Source organism: Ranitomeya imitator, chromosome 9 (genome assembly GCF_032444005.1).
Source record: "Ranitomeya imitator isolate aRanImi1 chromosome 9, aRanImi1.pri, whole genome shotgun sequence".
In the NCBI taxonomy this organism is placed as follows: domain Eukaryota; kingdom Metazoa; phylum Chordata; class Amphibia; order Anura; family Dendrobatidae; genus Ranitomeya; species Ranitomeya imitator.
Genome location: NC_091290.1, coordinates 104,709,979 through 104,730,116, shown reverse-complemented (window position 1 = coordinate 104,730,116; position 20,138 = coordinate 104,709,979). Strand labels below are relative to the sequence as shown.

Below are 20,138 nucleotides of genomic sequence, written 5' to 3'. Positions count from 1 at the left end.
GGCTGCAGTAATTATAAGCAGAGATCCTGGATGTAACACGAAAACCAAATAAGACAGACTTAAACACATCCAAAACCAGTTTCCATGAAAACGTCTTCAAAACAACTAATTTCTCTGTGCCCCTCCCACAGCCCTGTGTAATTACATAGTAAATTATTACCTTCCAGACTGACCAGCTGCTTTTAGTTACCTCTTCTTGTTCAGTAAAAGAATATTTAAAGGCACAAAAATTAAACTTAAAAGTGTCTCTGTCACCACATTTTACAATACAAACTGGATCCATTATCAAAAAGACATGGTGAGACTGGTGTACTTACTTTGAAAATCTATGTCAGAACGGTGGCATTATACCTTTTGAAAGGTTTTTAGCTTGATACTAACAGGAACAACTAGCCCTGGACTCATAAAATTAAGCAAGAAAACGTATACAGCCCTCCTGTCAGACTTTCATAGTAAGTACCCCAGCCTCATTGGGTCAAAACAATCTATTTAATAACATATACAGTTTATATTGTGAACTCTGGAGGCAAATCTCAAATTTGCAAATAAAAATCCTCAGCTGGTTCTCATTTATTTTTTTTTATTATGTTCATTTGTCTATTACAAAAAAGTGTCCCAAGGCACAAAGCAGTTTTAAAGACAAAACAAAACTTTGCTTTTCTCACCCGTTCTGGGTCCGGAAGTGAGTCTCTATCGCTGCTCTTGGTGTTTGTTAGGCCGGCGTCACACACAGCGTAAAACAATACGGTCCGTATATTACGGCCGTAATACGCTGAAAAGTCCCGAAAAAAGTGGTCCGTAGCTCCTCCGTAGGCAGGGTGTGTCAGCGTTTTTTGCGCATGGCATCCTCCGTATGTAATCCGTATGGCATCCGTACTGCGTGGTTTTCTCGCAGGCTAGCAAAACCAACATACCGCTATAGAAGTGATCCATGTGTCCCAAAAAGAAAAGAAAATATATATATACTGTCTATATATATATATATATATATATATAGATATATATATATATATGTGTGTGTCAGTAGACACATATATTAGAGAGAAAAGCCGGTAATTCAGTGCGGTGTACAGTAAAATCACACTGACAGCTTACAGTAGAATAGGTAGAATAAATGTGAAAGCTCCCTGGCTTTCTAGGTAATTTCCCACGATCTATGAACAGCCAGCAGAGGGCGCCTCACCGCAAATAAAGCTAAATATAGATCATTGATCTATTTTTAGCCTCATTCCCTGGGGTTTTGCAGCGAGGAGCAGCCTGCATTAGCACAGCTCCTTGCTGCAAAATGTTTTAACCCCTTCAGAAGGATTTACATCGTTGGACGTTACAGATCTGCGGAGGGTAAGTATATTGTTGGTTTATTATGTTTTTTTACTCACAGAACGAGGGTCTTCAGTGACTGGATTGGGCGTTGAATAAAATACTGCAACAACCATTGTTTTTATTTCATTAAAATAATTTTAAATACTGTGTTTGTGTTTTATTTAACCCTTCACTACAATTGGATTAATAATGGATAGGTGTCATAATTGACGCCTCTCCATTATTAATTAGGCTTAATGTCACCTTACAATAGCAAGGTGACATTAACCCTTCATTACCCCATATCCCACCGCTACACGGGAATGGGAAGAGAGTGGCCAAGTGCCAGAATAGGCGCATCTTCCAGATGTGCCTTTTCTGGGGTGGCTGGGGGCAGATATTTTTAGCCAGGGGGGGGGGGGGCAATAACCGTGGACCCTCTCCAGGCTATTAATATCTGCCCTCAGTCACTGGCTTTACTACTCTGGCGGAGAAAATTGCGCGGGAGCCCACGCCAATTTTTTCCGCCATTTAACCCTTTATTTTAAGAGCTAGAACGGCCAAATTTTGCAGATACACACTACTGACATTAGTAATGTGGAATCTGCAAAAAAAATGGAGAGAAGACATGGTTTACTGTATGTAAACCATGTCTCAAATCATGTCGGGTTTTAGGAAGGAGAAAGAAAAAGCCGGTATTGGAATTACCGGCTTTCAAGCTGTATAGCGCTGGAATAAATATTAATATATATACATATATGTGTCTCACTGACATATATATATATATATACCTATTCTATGTGTACACATTTATTCTACCTATTGGACTGTAAGCTGTCAGTGTGATTTTACTGTACACCGCACTGAATTGCCGGCTTTTCTCTCTAACAGCGCTGCGTATTTCTCGCAAGTCACACTGCTTGTCCGTGTGTAATCCGTATTTTTCACACTTCTATAGACTTTCATTGGCGTATTTCTTGCACAGTACGGTGACAAACGCAGCATGCTGCGATTTTGTACGGCCGTAGAAAGCCGTATAATACTGATCAGTAAAATACGGCAGATAGGAGCAGGGGCATAGAGAATAATTGTGCCGTATTTTTTGCGAGTTTTACGGACGTAGTTTCTGCGCTCTTACGTCCGTAAAACTCGCATGTGTGACGCCGGCCTTATTGTCTGCAGTGCTGCTGTCACATCTACAGCGCTGCAGCCAATAACTGAGCGCAGTGGTTCTGCCTGAGCTGGCAGCACAAGATGCTCAGTACTGGAATGTCAGCGCTGCAGCCAATAACTGAGCGCAGTGGTTCTGCCTGAGTTGGCGGTACAAGATGCTCAGTACACCAACGTCAGCGCTGCAGCCAATAACTGAGCGCAGGGGCTCAGCCTGAGTTGGCGGTACAAGATGCTCAGTACACCAACATCAGCGCAGCAGCCAATAACTGAGCGCAGGGGCTCTGCCTGAGTTGGCGGTACAAGATGCTCAGTACAGCAACATCAGCGCTGCAGCCAATAACTGAGCGCAGTGGCTCAGCCTGAGTTGGCGGTACAAGATGCTCAGTACACCAACGTCAGCGCTGCAGCCAATAACTGAGCGCAGGGGCTCTGTCTGAGTTGGCGGTACAAGATGCTCAGTACACCAACATCAGCGCTGCAGCCAATAACTGAGCGCAGGGGCTCTGTCTGAGTTGGCGGTACAAGATGCTCAGTACACCAACATCAGCGCTGCAGCCAATAACTGAGCGCAGGGGCTCTGTCTGAGTTGGCGGTACAAGATGCTCAGTACACCAACGTCAGCGCTGCAGCCAATAACTGAGCGCAGGGGCTCTGTCTGAGTTGGCGGTACAAGATGCTCAGTACAGCAACATCAGCGCTGCAGCCAATAACTGAGCGCAGGGGCTCTGTCTGAGTTGGCGGTACAAGATGCTCAGTACAGCAACATCAGCGCTGCAGCTAATAACTGAGCGCAGGGGCTCTGCCTGAGTTGGCGGTACAAGATGCTCAGTACACCAACATCAGCGCTGCAGCCAATAACTGAGCGCAGGGGCTCTGTCTGAGTTGGCGGTACAAGATGCTCAGTACACCAACATCAGCGCTGCAGCCAATAACTGAGCGCAGGGGCTCTGTCTGAGTTGGCGGTACAAGATGCTCAGTACACCAACATCAGCGCTGCAGCCAATAACTGAGCGCAGGGGCTCTGTCTGAGTTGGCGGTACAAGATGCTCAGTACAGCAACATCAGCGCTGCAGCTAATAACTGAGCGCAGGGGCTCTGCCTGAGTTGGCGGCACAAGATGCTCAGTACTGGAATCTCAGTGCTGCAGCCAATAACTGAGCGCAGGAGCTCTGCCTGAGTTGGCGGTACAAGATGCTCAGTACACCAACATCAGCGCTGCAGCCAATAACTGAGCGCAGGGGCTCTGCCTGAGCTGGCGGTACAAGATGCTCAGTACTGCAACGTCAGCGCTGCAGCCAATAACTGAGCGCAGTGGCTCTGCCTGAGTTGGCGGTACAAGATGCTCAGTACAGCAACATCAGCGCTGCAGCCAATAACTGAGCGCAGTGGCTCAGCCTGAGTTGGCGGTACAAGATGCTCAGTACACCAACGTCAGCGCTGCAGCCAATAACTGGGCGCAGGGGCTCTGCCTGAGTTGGCGGTACAAGATGCTCAGTACACCAACATCAGCGCTGCAGCTAATAACTGAGCGTAGGCGCTCAGCCTGAGTTGACAGCACAAGATGCTCAGTACACCAACATCAGCGCTGCAGCCAATAACTGAGCGCAGGGGCTCTGTCTGAGTTGGCGGTACAAGATGCTCAGTACACCAACATCAGCGCTGCAGCCAATAACTGAGCGCAGTGGTTCTGCCTGAGTTGGCGGTACAAGATGCTCAGTACACCAACGTCAGCGCTGCAGCCAATAACTGAGCGCAGGGGCTCTGTCTGAGTTGGCGGTACAAGATGCTCAGTACACCAACATCAGCGCTGCAGCCAATAACTGAGCGCAGTGGTTCTGCCTGAGTTGGCGGTACAAGATGCTCAGTACACCAACGTCAGCGCTGCAGCCAATAACTGAGCGCAGGGGCTCAGCCTGAGTTGGCGGTACAAGATGCTCAGTACACCAACATCAGCGCAGCAGCCAATAACTGAGCGCAGGGGCTCTGCCTGAGTTGGCGGTACAAGATGCTCAGTACAGCAACATCAGCGCTGCAGCCAATAACTGAGCGCAGTGGCTCAGCCTGAGTTGGCGGTACAAGATGCTCAGTACACCAACGTCAGCGCTGCAGCCAATAACTGAGCGCAGGGGCTCTGTCTGAGTTGGCGGTACAAGATGCTCAGTACACCAACATCAGCGCTGCAGCTAATAACTGAGCGCAGGGGCTCAGCCTGAGTTGGCGGTACAAGATGCTCAGTACAGCAACATCAGCGCTGCAGCCAATAACTGAGCGCAGTGGCTCAGCCTGAGTTGGCGGTACAAGATGCTCAGTACACCAACGTCAGCGCTGCAGCCAATAACTGAGCGCAGGGGCTCTGCCTGAGTTGGCGGTACAAGATGCTCAGTACACCAACATCAGCGCTGCAGCTAATAACTGAGTGCAAGGGCTCAGCCTGAGTTGGCAGCACAAGATGCTCAGTACACCAACATCAGCGCTGCAGCCAATAACTGAGCGCAGGGGCTCTGTCTGAGTTGGCGGTACAAGATGCTCAGTACACCAACATCAGCGCTGCAGCCAATAACTGAGCGCAGTGGTTCTGCCTGAGTTGGCGGTACAAGATGCTCAGTACACCAACGTCAGCGCTGCAGCCAATAACTGAGCGCAGGGGCTCAGCCTGAGTTGGCGGTACAAGATGCTCAGTACACCAACATCAGCGCAGCAGCTAATAACTGAGCGCAGGGGCTCTGCCTGAGTTGGCGGTACAAGATGCTCAGTACACCAACGTCAGTGCTGCAGCCAATAACTGAGCGCAGGGGCTCTGCCCGAGTTGGCGGTACAAGATGCTCAGTACACCAACGTCAGCGCTACAGCTAATAACTGAGCGCAGGGGCTCAGCCTGAGTTGGCGGTACAAGATGCTCAGTACACCAACGTCAGTGCTGCAGCCAATAACTGAGCGCAGGGGCTCTGCCCGAGTTGGCGGTACAAGATGCTCAGTACACCAACGTCAGTGCTGCAGCCAATAACTGAGCGCAGGGGCTCTGCCCGAGTTGGCGGTACTGCAGACAATAACTGATGCCTGGAGCAGCGGCAGAGACTCTGTACTGGACGCAAGCAGTGAATAGCCAGGCCTTTCCCCGGGAAGGAACAACCACGGGAAGGGCAGCATCCTATGAAGGAAAGCCACCTATGCCAAGCATGGTATCCATCCACAGACAGCTGTTTCGGGGTTTTTGCCCCTCATCAGTGTGGAGTAGGAATCTGGCTATTAGGAGCAGTGCCTAGTAAAAGTCTATAAAGGCACAGATGATTGGCCTCGGGGAGACCAAAACATCCAACACCGCGGAGACACCATCACGTGTTTCTCAACGCAGTGATTCCAGAACACTGCCCCCATCCCTTATGGGAAATATGCAGATGCATGTAAAGAAGCTGCGGAGACACCATCACGTGTTTCTCGACGCAAGCAGTGAATAGCCAGGCCTTTCCCCGGGAAGGAACAACCACGGGAAGGGCAGCATCCTATGAAGGAAAGCCACCTATGCCAAGCATGGTATCCATCCACAGACAGCTGTTTCGGGGTTTTTGCCCCTCATCAGTGTGGAGTAGGAATCTTGCTATTAGGAGCAGTGCCTAGTAAAAGTCTATAAAGGCACAGATGATTGGCCTCGGGGAGACCAAAACATCCAACACCGCGGAGACACCATCATGTGTTTCTCAACGCAGTGATTCCAGAACACTGCCCCCATCCCTTATGGGAAATATGCAGATGCAGGTAAAGAAGCTGCGGAGACACCATCACGTGTTTCTCGACGCAAGCAGTGAATAGCCAGGCCTTTCCCCGGGAAGGAACAACCACGGGAAGGGCAGCATCCTATGAAGGAAAGCCACCTATGCCAAGCATGGTATCCATCCACAGACAGCTGTTTCGGGGTTTTTGCCCCTCATCAGTGTGGAGTAGGAATCTGGCTATTAGGAGCAGTGCCTAGTAAAAGTCTATAAAGGCACAGATGATTGGTTGTTCCTTCCCGGGGAAAGGCCTGGCTATTCACTGCTTGCATCGAGAAACACGTGATGGTGTCTCCGCAGCTTCTTTACCTGCATCTGCATATTTCCCATAAGGGATGGGGGCAGTGTTCTGGAATCACTGCGTTGAGAAACACGTGATGGTGTCTCCGCGGTGTTGAATGTTTTGGTCTCCCCGAGGCCAATCATCTGTGCCTTTATAGACTTTTACTAGGCACTGCTCCTAATAGCCAGATTCCTACTCCACACTGATGAGGGGCAAAAACCCCGAAACAGCTGTCTGTGGATGGATACCATGCTTGGCATAGGTGGCTTTCCTTCATAGGATACTGCCCTTCCCGTGGTTGTTCCTTCCCGGGGAAAGGCCTGGCTATTCACTGCTTGCGTCGAGAAACACGTGATGGTGTGTCCGCAGCTTCTTTACATGCATCTGCATATTTCCCATAAGGGATGGGGCAGTGTTCTGGAATCACTGCGTTGAGAAACACGTGATGGTGTCTCCGTGGTGTTGGATGTTTTGGTTTCCCCGAGGCCAATCATCTGTGCCTTTATAGACTTTTACTAGGCACTGCTCCTAATAGCCAGATTCCTACTCCACACTGATGAGGGGCAAAAACCCCGAAACAGCTGTCTGTGGATGGATACCATGCTTGGCATAGGTGGCTTTCCTTCATAGGATGCTGCCCTTCCCGTGGTTGTTCCTTCCCGGGGAAAGGCCTGGCTATTCACTGCTTGCGTCGAGAAACACGTGATGGTGTCTCCGCAGCTTCTTTACATGCATCTGCATATTTCCCATAAGGGATGGGGGCAGTGTTCTGGAATCACTGTGTTGAGAAACACGTGATGGTGTCTCCGCGGTGTTGGATGTTTTGGTCTCCCCGAGGCCAATTATCTGTGCCTTTATAGACTTTTACTAGGCACTGCTCCTAATAGCCAGATTCCTACTCCACACTGATGAGGGGCAAAAACCCCGAAACAGCTGTCTGTGGATGGATACCATGCTTGGCATAGGTGGCTTTCCTTCATAGGATGCTGCCCTTCCCGTGGTTGTTCCTTCCCGGGGAAAGGCCTGGCTATTCACTGCTTGCGTCAAGAAACACGTGATGGTGTCTCTGCAGCTTCTTTACATGCATCTGCATATTTCCCATAAGGGATGGGGGCAGTGTTCTGGAATCACTGCGTTGAGAAACACGTGATGGTGTCTCCGCGGTGTTGGATGTTTTGGTCTCCCCGAGGCCAATCATCTGTGCCTTTATAGACTTTTACTAGGCACTGCTCCTAATAGCCAGATTCCTACTCTACACTGATGAGGGGCAAAACCCCCGAAACAGCTGTCTGTGGATGGATACCATGCTTGGCATAGGTGGCTTTCCTTCATAGGATGCTGCCCTTCCCGTGGTTGTTCCTTCCCGGGGAAAGGCCTGGCTATTCACTGCTTGCGTCGAGAAACACGTGATGGTGTCTCCGCAGCTTCTTTACATGCATCTGCATATTTCCCATAAGGGATGGGGGCAGTGTTCTGGAATCACTGCGTTGAGAAACACGTGATGGTGTCTCCGCGGTGTTGGATGTTTTGGTCTCCCCGAGGCCAATCATCTGTGCCTTTATAGACTTTTACTAGGCACTGCTCCTAATAGCCAGATTCCTACTCCACACTGATGAGGGGCAAAAACCCCGAAACAGCTGTCTGTGGATGGATACCATGCTTGGCATAGGTGGCTTTCCTTCATAGGATGCTGCCCTTCCCGTGCTTGTTCCTTCCCGGGGAAAGGCCTGGCTATTCACTGCTTGCGTCGAGAAACACGTGATGGTGTCTCCGCAGCTTCTTTACATGCATCTGCATATTTCCCATAAGGGATGGGGGCAGTGTTCTGGAATCACTGCGTTGAGAAACACGTGATGGTGTCTCCGCGGTGTTGGATGTTTTGGTCTCCCCGAGGCCAATCATCTGTGCCTTTATAGACTTTTACTAGGCACTGCTCCTAATAACCAGATTCCTACTCCACACTGATGAGGGGCAAAAACCCCGAAACAGCTGTCTGTGGATGGATACCATGCTTGGCATAGGTGGCTTTCCTTCATAGGATGCTGCCCTTCCCGTGGTTGTTCCTTCCCGGGGAAAGGCCTGGCTATTCACTGCTTGCGTCGAGAAACACGTGATGGTGTCTCCGCAGCTTCTTTACATGCATCTGCATATTTCCTATAAGGGATGGGGGCAGTGTTCTGGAATCACTGCGTTGAGAAACACGTGATGGTGTCTCCGCGGTGTTGGATGTTTTGGTCTCCCCGAGGCCAATCATCTGTGCCTTTAGAGACTCTGTACTGGACCTGGGAAAGGGGAGTAAAGCTAATTTTTTGTGTTTGTTTTTTTTTCACACAAAATGCAGCTGGGTGACAGGGAACACCTTTAAGGTGGTCATAAGAGCCCAAACTTTTTGAATTTAATGGCAAATGATGACTATCTGATGTGACTGTGGCCCCCATCACAGCAGTATATCAGAGGCTTGTGCCTCTTTGCCCATCAAAAACAAATGCATTTTTGGCCATTGTAAGGTTTAGATATTGGAAGATATATAAATGAGTATTTGGGGTTGATGTGCTCCTTTCGCAATGATTTCTTCCATAGTTTTAGAAGAGGCGGCTGCAGATAACATTCTCAGAACAATCAGATGGTTACATTGCATATTCTTCTTTATGTTAGATATACAAGGCTTCGGTTACGGAAATGTATTCAAGATGGGCCTATTTCTGGACTGAGGAAATGCGCTTTACTACGGCGGAGCATTAACACGGCGGAGCATTGCTACAGCGGAGCATTGTGTGCAGCCGTCTGCTTTGTCAGCTTCTGGGTTACACTCTAGAGTAATCCATGTGTCGTCCATAACGGCATTACTTGCTACAGAGTATTATTTCTTTTGTATCTCTGCTAACAATAGAACATTTTTGTTCTCTGGCCGTTTCCCACGTGGGTGTCTACAATTAAGCAAACATTTAGTCCTGCCCCCATCCAGGCCAGAAACACCCAATTGTGGTTGGGGCTTGTGCAAACTCTACCACTACCACTCTTCAGCATGGGACACAACACATTTATTAGGACTGTTTCCAAAAAATGGCGGCAGGTCTGAAAAAAAATTGTGACATTCAGAGAAGAAGAAAGGACTCCGATTTAACAGGGTTCAAAGTTAGCATTTGCCACAGCGCCATGGTGGCTGAGGGGACCCAAAGGTCCCTCTGCCACGTAAGACATCAGTGTCAGGAATAGCACCTGGCAGGTTTGGATTGGGGCTCAGGACCTTTACTTTATCTCCGTGTTCTACCAAGTATCAATGAAAAATAAAGACGTTTGTGCCAGGACTCCTAGAAGTGACAGTCAGGAGTCCTGTTAGACTCCACAGTGATTGACAGCTTTCCTTGTATCATAGATTATGGAACTATAATGTCAGCATGGACTGCTCAATCATTGCTTCCAAATCTCTGCTTTTGACCATTTACTTGCCTTCAGCTGCATTTATACCAGAACACACATATTTGGAGTACAGATGATAGCAGTGATATATCAGCTCAGCACCTGTGTCTCACCATCTCTGGTGATATGCTGCAGGGGACTGTTCTGATAAGCCCGGCACACAGAGGAGGAGACGGGCTGGTCCATCACTGCCATCATCTGTACTCCAAATGAGTACATTCTAATATCAAGGCGGCTAAAGGCAGGAGAATATACTGGGGAAAAGTACATGATCTGTATGCAAAACCACTCATTACCATATGAAGCAAGCAGCAGGATAATCATCCTCACACCACAACAGGAACCCACTAACCAGGGGCGCCCCCAGCACCAAGCAGAGGATCAGGTGCTTGTCCACCTGCAGAAACACGTAAAGACAGTACTACAGGCAGGGAGATGTGGAGCGTCCGCCAGGGCCGTGGGGTACTCGGTTCTTAAAGGGATGTGTCACGCCAGCAGTGACCCGGTCTGTGGCCCTGGGCATCTAATAAAAGGGGATTTGAAATGGGGAATAAAGATCATAAAGTTTGTTCGTGAAGCCACCTGTGGTATTCGGTCAGGGATGACCGACGCTGCTTAAAGGGGTCCTCTGGGGTGATGGTACTGATCACAGGTGGTGGTGGTGAGGTTCGGCCGGCCTGGAAGTGATTCTGAGATCCCCCCCAGTCAGGTGGGGATGGAAGCCTTCCTTTCTGAGCTGTGTTGCAGTTCCTTGCTGCCTAAGGCCTCACACAAGGTCCTCACATTCTCTCTGTCCCTGTTGGTAAAACACTACCCGCATAGCAGGCAACTCAAGTCTTTTTAAAGGTGTCTCTAAGATGACTCTGGGCTCTATGTGTTGCTGTGCCTTCAGGTGTAATGGTGGACAGGTGACTAAAATCTCCTGCCCGCTGGTTTCTGCTATGGGGCATACAGTTACTCCCACAACCTCGGTCTTCTGGCCACCGATTTCATACGCTTCAACGTGGATGAAGCTCAGTCGCAGCTCCCCTCCAGCTCTTCACTTCTCCTTCACTTCTTCCTCCTTCACACTTTCTTCAAACTGTTCTGTCACTCTCTTTCCTTTTCAGGAGCCGCAGATCCACATGTCTGCACAGCCCCAGCTTTCTTCACAGGAGCTGCAGATCCTCACACCTGCACGGCCCCAGCTCTCTTCTTGAATGCTCTGACAGACGGCCTAACTCTCCCTCCAGCCAGAATATATATAGGGGAGCCACCCACAAACTGGATCAGAGCTCACCCTTCTGGCCTGGAGTCAGAACATGTTGCATATATGTTGCCTGTTAAAGTGATCTTTCCTCGCCTCCAGGCATGGTATCACCTTCCCCGTGAGGAAGGCAATACATCTGTGACAACCAAACTCCTGGGGTGTCACAGATGCATTTACTAATAGAGAACCGTGTGCACTACTAAGGAAGGTGGCATAGTAGGATCCACACCATGAGGTAATACAAAATAAACTAGGCACTCAACTTAAGGATGAATTTTTTGAATTTTAATGTAGTCAAGGAAATTGCCTTGACTACATTAAAAGTCAAAAAATTCATTCTACAGATGCATTTACAACAGCTCCATGATATACAGTATGTGCCCTTTATTAACACTCTATCTTTTGGGTAATTGGTAATGCAGAAACAAATCATCATGGACGTGCAAAGATAGAAATGAAAATTGCCTGGAGAATTATTATAATGTGGCACTTCGATAGTTATGAAATATCAACAAATCCAGAAGTAGAATATTCACAAGTGAAAAAACACCATAAACTGAGCAAAACATCTGAGAAATGGGCGAGAGTTCAGGGTGGCAGTGATATGGAGGTGAGCTAGAAACATCCGTAGCGGTGAGTTCAGAGCCATTGGGAGGAGTGATTGAGCTCTGCGGCACGGAGCAGAGGTGACGGTACCGTCACACATATATGCCCCATACTAGTTTTGCTACATTCAATCTACACATAGTAGAGAACATGGGCAAATGCAGATTCTGTATTCCTTCATCCATATGATGAAAAATAAGACAATTGCAATGATGACCCATTCATGCTCTTAGTTGTTAGTATGTGCAAAAACTGGATACCAGAAAATTATGGAGCTGTTCTTAGTAGGAGCATGACTGAGGTTAGGCATTCATTTGTCATGTGCCACAATGCCAAGTGTCTGCTGGGCGTTCCTCAATAGTGAAGGGTCTAACTCCTCCCCTCTGCTCCTGAGTGACAGCTCTACTAGTCTCTGGGAAGGAAGGGGCAAGGTTTACTGAACAAAGCCTAGGAAACTTCAATGTTGTGAAATACCCAGCAGTCACTTGGTGTTGTGGTGCAGATCACCCATCTTGCACCTTCGGCAGTAGTTTTGACCCACTAAACTGCCTTATGCCGTAATGGCATTGTTGCAGAATATTACATATCCCTTAAAAGGGTTATCCAGGACTATTTTATTGTTTTACTACGGGCCTAAGAACCAACAAGGAGGTAATCACATACTATCTGCCTGTTGCGCTCTGCGTCAGCCTCCACGGGCACAGAGTGGTCAAAGACTGCTCCCACCGGCGATTCTGACGTTACATCGACAGACCTGCAGCCAATGTCATGATGATTGAAAGCCAGTTTCCTGCTGCACAACTACAGGAAGATGGCTATCAATCAGCATGATGCCGACAGCCACGTCCTGTCGACAAAGCAGCCCGGAAGAGGAAGAGAGCTGCTCTGTTGAGGTGTAGCAGCAAAATCGCCGGCAGGAGCGGTAGGTGATTGTTCTGAGCCAATGCCGAGTAAAATAAGCAGTTAGTTAGTAACTACCTGCCTGTCAATTCTTAGTCCCATAGTAAAAAAAATAAAATAGTCCCTTTAATATCTAGATGGCGGAAATATTTTAGTACTGAATTGTTGTAAGAATGCAGTCTGATAATTTTTTGGGGAAAAAGTTGTAGTCTCAAATGCAGCCTACCCAGATTAAGAGGGGTCAGATTTTATAAAATGCCAGTGGAACAATAGGTGTTTTATTTGCGGTGGAGGCAAAAAACCGCCACAGTGATTACAACGGATTGTCATTGTGATTAATGTAATGGACAAGATTAACCCTAAGTGTCTAGCCAAACATTGGGCAAAAGGAAGAAGAAATACTGCTGAATAATATCCATAAAATTAAATAAATTATGACAGTCTAGTCTTCAGATTTTACTCTTGAAAATTGGACATTTCGACAATTACGGTATTAGAATATTGCATCTAAAAGTTCTCAGTAGGAGTTAGTCCTCAACAAGATCGACCATAGTGTTAGGCACCCTGTGACCCACTATAGTGGGCTACTTTTTTTTAACATGCATTCATCCCCTCCAGGCAGGGGATTACCAGACTGCAGTTCGATCAAAGCTCATTTTTGATGGATCAATAGCTAATGGATATCATTCAGTGGTGCCGCGTACAACCGCCTAATCTTTAATGCTCATTAGTCTGACAACATTTACGGCCAGATTGATCCCTTTAGAAACACAGACAATGTGGCAGACCTATACAGACACAAGAACCACAGTCTATATTTTTATGTCCTTTATCTTTTAAGCTGATTTTACAATTGGTACAAAGAAAGACTATGAGGTTTAACGAGCATAACGTGAAAGACTTAGAGGATTAGCGATACTTCAAGAAAAGTGGCAAAAAGAATAAAGAATTACGGTAAGTGCAAACATGAAGTGTGCTGTACCTTTCCTGGTGGCTTTCTGAGTTCTCCTCCTCTCATATCCATGGATGGTGGCACTTGATAAATTTCTTGAGATGTGGTCATTGATGGTGGCACCTGGTAGATATCTTGCCCTGTCCCTGCAGAAGGTGGAATTTGATAAATGTCCTGAGACTGAGGTGGGCTGGTGGATCCTACTGGCACTTGGTAGAGCTCCTGCGGTTGATTCATGGATGGGGGAACCTGATATATGTCTTGATTTGTGAACTGATGTTGGGGTAGCTGGTTCTGAAATATAGTAGATTGCTTAGAAGGAGTTGTTTGCCCAGGATGCGGAGAACCCTGTGGGGTCTGGTAATGTGTTTGCTGTCCTTTAGGTGCAGTTGGAACCAAGTAAACACTATCTGCACTCTGGCTCTGGAAAGATGAGTGCATTGGGGGGTACTGATTGGTGGAAAGAACATTGTAGACACTTTGATTGTTATAAGGCAATGGAGTTTGAGGTGGCTGCTGCTGGGCCTGCTGCTGCTGCTGAGGTTTCTGTTGGCTCTGGTCCATTCCTTGCTTCTTATCATACATTCCCACCAGAATTTTCAGCCTGTTTCCGGGGACAATTCCTTGTCTTCCATGGAGTGAACAAAGCCACCAGCCGTCTAGACCTTGAGTGTTACGCTCTAGCACCGTCATGATATCCCCCTTCCTAAAGGATAGCTCATCTGGTGACTCCGCGACATTGTCATACAGAGCTTTGGCCAATACATTCTGTAAAATAAAGAGATATCAAAATATCAATGAAAATATTGTTGGGAAGCTACGACTATCCAATTGTGGTGAAACTATTATTCTCAGCGAGCCTAAGGCTTGGAGTTGTACCAAAACTGATAGACATGATACTCCACGAGCTAAGTATACGTACGGAGAATAGTTGCGATTATTTGTTTTAATTACAGATAACTCAGTTCAGAGAAAACATACAAGTAGTAAACTTTATATTTTGCACAGCTGAGCATTTTAATTATGTAGAAGGTAAGGCGAGCAGGCTTCCCTCTTAACATAAATGAATGCATCTGAAAAACAAACAATAAAATTGCTCCGAAACTCAAAGGAGTAATGTAACGTTGTGAAATATTAATAGTTTAGCCGACCACGCAAGTCAAGGAATGTGAAGTATCTTGTAACAAAGACTTAGAGGTCAGAATGGTCAAGTTCAAAGCTACTAGTGCTAATCTCTCTGTTTGTAAGGGGAGATGAGAAATATTCTCTCCGACCATAAGAGACTCTGGTTAAAAGACCACCACATTCCACCCACAAATGTGGTTCTTTCTTCCCAAGACTCTCCCATGGAAAAACGTCACATAGTGCCAATACAAAGCTGCTAAAGTCTCAATAGTTTCACATATGTGATAGACCATTTCCACGTCCCTGTACTTTGGAATTTAACTGGTAAGTCCTCATGATCTTCATCAACAATTTTTCAAAAATTGATTTCAATGAGCGCCATGTAGTAATATATTTCTATAAAAATCCCAGCTTTTGTGTCCTAATACCTACAAGTAAAGTTTACTCAGGCTGCTTGGTGCCCCCTTAGTGTGGCTAAACTGCTGTGTGCATTGTTCTGCCCATTGGTTTTGCATGTCCCCACCTCCATTACTGGGGCGAGGGCAGAGGAATCCAAGACCAGAGCTTTCAATCACCAATGAGGGAGATGAGACATGCAGAACCACTGGTCGCAGCGGTGCAAGGATGCTCTTGGTCATACCCAGGGTGCACTAGTTTGTTTGCTTACACTTCAGCTTGTGCAGAACGGCGGTAGCAATTAGAGCACCAAAGGCGTCATTTTTATATGGCCAAATCCCCTGATGAGTTAACTCATAATAAAATGTTGATACCTGCCAGCAGTCCTAATTTGTCCCCTAATTCAGACTTGGTGGAGAAGTGGTGGAGTTTCTGCTATTTTGCATTCTAAAGGGCATATTTTGGTGTGAAAATAACATATGATATTTTAACTTTTTTATTTTTTTGGTCAAGTATATGCGTACAAAATAAAGAGTAAAGTTACACTCGGAGCCCCAGATATGTTCTGTGTTTAGGCCAATGCTAGTTACACGGCTGAACGCTTACATAAGTGCCCTACACGTGTTCCTTATGGTGCACATACAGCTGTTGGCGAACGCACCTGTCCACTGACATGTTAAACATTAACTTTCCTGCAATGTCTGTTCAGCATTAGCTTCATTACAAAGTACGGTAAATCTGCATTGCTGCCGGGTTTTTTCGTTACAGAGACACACGTTCTGAAGGTTCCTGAATCAGAGATTAGACGACTTTCTCCAATTAATATGATGGAACGGATATAGATAACAAGACTGAATGAAAGGAACATTTATTACCAGGGTCTGAATAGCATTAGGAAAACATTTATTAGAGATATACCGTCATTATTATTATAAATTATGTATAAAACTCTGATGTTGTTTCCTTCACGTTATTGAATTGGCTAGTTGTTAAAGAATTAATGGGCTTTTTCATGATTATATTTACTAATCTCACAACCGGCAGGGATTTTGGGTGCTTCACACCTTCCTGCTCCCCATTTATAAGATAAAATATTGGTTGTCTAAAGAAAACACGGAGAATACTCTGGGCCCGGAAAGACCACTAGCTCCAGATAAACATGTCTGCTCATTGATTGACACACTAGAAACCCATCAGGGCAGAGATGGCAAAGGCTTAGACTACAAGCTGTGCTAAGGTTTGTAAGGCAACCTTCACACGTTGCATTTTCGCTTTTTTGTGCAAATTAAAAACTCCTTTTTACACTACCAGCCATAGCTATGAGATTTCAGAAATCTCATGCAGACGCATGTTTTTTTTTTGTGCCTAAATTGGAAAACTGCTACGTTTTTTTAAAACTGAAGCATGTCAATTGTTTCAGCATTTTTTCACCCATAGCTTGCAATAAGTTAAAAAAAGCAACAAAAATACAGCGTAAACGCAACTATCAAAAAAAACGCAGGTACAAACCTATTTATTTTTGTGATTTTCACAAGTTTAAACTACAATGTCTTGGTGTCCTCACATGAGCATGAATGTTGGTACAGTATAATTAAATTAGAGACGTGTGAACGTAGACAATGTCTGACCAACCCAATACCCTACCAATGTGTGAAGTTAAAACAGTGTCCTACCAACTGAATGCCCAAGCAATGTTTACAAGTAAACAATGCCCTAACAATGTGTAAAAGTAAACAATGCCCTACCAATGTGTGAAATAAACAGTGTCCTACCAACTCAATGCCCTGCCACTGTGTGAAAGTAAATAACGCTCTACCAATGTGTGAAAGTAAACAATGCCCTACCAATGTGTGAAATTAAACAATGTCCTCCCAACTCAATGCCCAACGATGTGTTAAAGTAAACCACGCCCTACCAATGTGTGAAAGTGAACAATGCACTACCAATATGTGAAAGTGAACAACACCCTACCAATGTGTGAAAGTGAACAACACCCTACCAATGTGTGAAAGTGAACAACGCCCTACCAATGTGTGAAAGTGAACAATGCCCTACCAATGTGTGAAAGTGAACAATGCCCTACCAATGTGTGAAAGTGAACAACACCCTACCAATGTGTAAAAGTGAACAACGCCCTACCAATGTGTGAAAGTGAACAATGCACTACCAATATGTGAAAGTGAACAACACCCTACCAATGTGTGAAAGTGAACAACACCCTACCAATGTGTGAAAGTGAACAACGCCCTACCAATGTGTGAAAGTGAACAATGCCCTACCAATGTGTGAAAGTGAACAACACCCTACCAATGTGTGAAAGTGAACAACGCCCTACCAATGTGTGAAAGTGAACAACACCCTACCAATGTGTGAAAGTGAACAACGCCCTACCAATGTGTGAAAGTGAACAATGCCCTACCAATGTGTGAAAGTGAACAATGCCCTACCAATGTGTGAAAGTGAACAACACCCTACCAATGTGTGAAAGTGAACAACACCCTACCAATGTGTGAAAGTGAACAACGCCCTACCAATGTGTGAAAGTGAACAATGCCCTACCAATGTGTGAAAGTGAACAATGCCCTACCAATGTGTGAAAGTGAACAACACCCTACCAATGTGTAAAAGTGAACAACGCCCTACCAATGTGTGAAAGTGAACAATGCACTACCAATATGTGAAAGTGAACAACACCCTACCAATGTGTGAAAGTGAACAACACCCTACCAATGTGTGAAAGTGAACAACGCCCTACCAATGTGTGAAAGTGAACAATGCCCTACCAATGTGTGAAAGTGAACAACACCCTACCAATGTGTGAAAGTGAACAACGCCCTACCAATGTGTGAAAATGAACACCCTACCAATGTGTGAAAGTGAACAACGCCCCACCAGTGTGTGAAAGTGAACAACACTCTACCAATGTGTGAAAGTGAACAACACTCTACCAATGTGTGAAAGTGAACAACACCCTACCAATGTGTGAAAGTGAACAACACCCTACCAATGTATGAAAGTGAACAACACCCTACCAATGTGTAAAAGTGAACAACACCCTATCAATGTGTGAAAGTGAACAACGCCCTACCAATGTGTGAAAGTGAACAACACCCTATCAATGTATGAAAGTGAACAACACCCTACCAATGTGTAAAAGTGAATAACGCCCTACCAATGTGTGAAAGTGAACAACGCCCTACCAATGTGAGAAAGTAAACAACACCCTATCAATGTGTGAAAGTGAACAACGCCCTACCAATGTGTGAAAGTGAACAACACCCTATCAATGTGTGAAAGTGAACAACACCCTACCAATGTGTAAAAGTAAACAATGCCCTACCAATGTGTGAAAGTGAACAACACCCTACCAATGTGTGAAAGTGAACAATGTCCTACCAATGTGTGAAAGTTAAGAACGCCCTATCAATGTGTGAAAGTGAACAACGCCCTAGCAATGTGTGAAAGTGAACAACGCCCTACCAATGTGTGAAAGTGAACAACACCCTACCAATGTGTGAAAGTGATCAACACCCTATCAATGTGTGAAAGAGAACAACACCCTGCCAATGTGTAAAAGTAAACAATGCCCTACCAATGTGTGAAAGTGAACAACACCCTACCAATGTGTGAAAGTGAACAACGTCCTACCAATGTGTGAAAGTTAAGAACGCCCTATCAATGTGTGAAAGTGAACAACGCCCTAGCAATGTGTGAAAGTGAACAACGCCCTACCAATGTGTGAAAGTGAACAACACCCTATCAATGTGTGAAAGAGAACAACACCCTACCAATGTGTAAAAGTGAACAACACCCTATCAATGTGTGAAAGTGAACAACGCCCTACCAATGTGTGAAAGTGAACAACACCCTATCAATGTATGAAAGTGAACAACACCCTACCAATGTGTAAAAGTGAATAACGCCCTACCAATGTGTGAAAGTGAACAACGCCCTACCAATGTGAGAAAGTAAACAACACCCTATCAATGTGTGAAAGTGAACAACGCCCTACCAATGTGTGAAAGTGAACAACACCCTATCAATGTGTGAAAGTGAACAACACCCTACCAATGTGTAAAAGTAAACAATGCCCTACCAATGTGTGAAAGTGAACAACACCCTACCAATGTGTGAAAGTGAACAATGTCCTACCAATGTGTGAAAGTTAAGAACGCCCTATCAATGTGTGAAAGTGAACAACGCCCTAGCAATGTGTGAAAGTGAACAACGCCCTACCAATGTGTGAAAGTGAACAACGCCCTACCAATGTGTGAAAGTGATCAACACCCTATCAATGTGTGAAAGAGAACAACACCCTACCAATGAGTAAAAGTAAACAATGCCCTAGCATAGTAGCGACACCTAGAGGATACTGCATGGTAGATGTCGCCATGCAGCCACAGCCTTACTCCTCACTGTTTCAGTGGCTGAATGGCACCACGTGGTAGATATGTAGATAACTAAGTACAGCGCTTACGGGAAAAGCTCCATTAATTCTTCTGGAATGGTTGTATGTATGTTGCCAGGTTGACTTTGATCTGAAGCCTGACGCTATGACTGAGCATTAATGCGCCACTTACTACAGATTCACTACAGTGCGGTGTTGAGACTGGATCAAATAAATAAATGAATTGTCTTTAAATTGCATTCATCTGAAATGATTCTGTGGTTTCTTCCTCTCCTGCCAATGTCATATGTGGATGAAAGAGCAGTTACACAATATTTTCTTAGTGGATTAATCAGAGGGCAGTCATCCGTGTTCATACCTCTTGTCCAACCTCATTCCATGTCGGCCGCCCAGATTTCTCCTCTTTCTGTTTATACCACTCTCATTTGTTAAGTGCTAATAATGACAGGTGCTGAAATACAGAATGAAGCCGGAAAGCTACAAACACATCAGCTTCTACGATGGCCGTACACCAGTGACGGACGAATCTGATGGGACTGGCGACTATCTAATCTCAT

General features: G+C 45.8%; 1 protein-coding gene across 2 annotated transcripts in view; it reads right to left on the bottom strand.

Moving 5' to 3' along the window:
• The window catches only part of BCAR1 (BCAR1 scaffold protein, Cas family member), a 155,193-nt gene that overhangs the window by 85,436 nt on the left and 49,619 nt on the right, over positions 1-20,138 (bottom strand). For both annotated transcript variants that reach the window (XM_069740499.1, XM_069740500.1), the window contains exon 2: positions 13,683-14,420. In XM_069740499.1, coding sequence (XP_069596600.1) covers positions 13,683-14,420 — 738 coding nt within the window. The remainder of the gene's footprint in view (positions 1-13,682; positions 14,421-20,138) is intronic.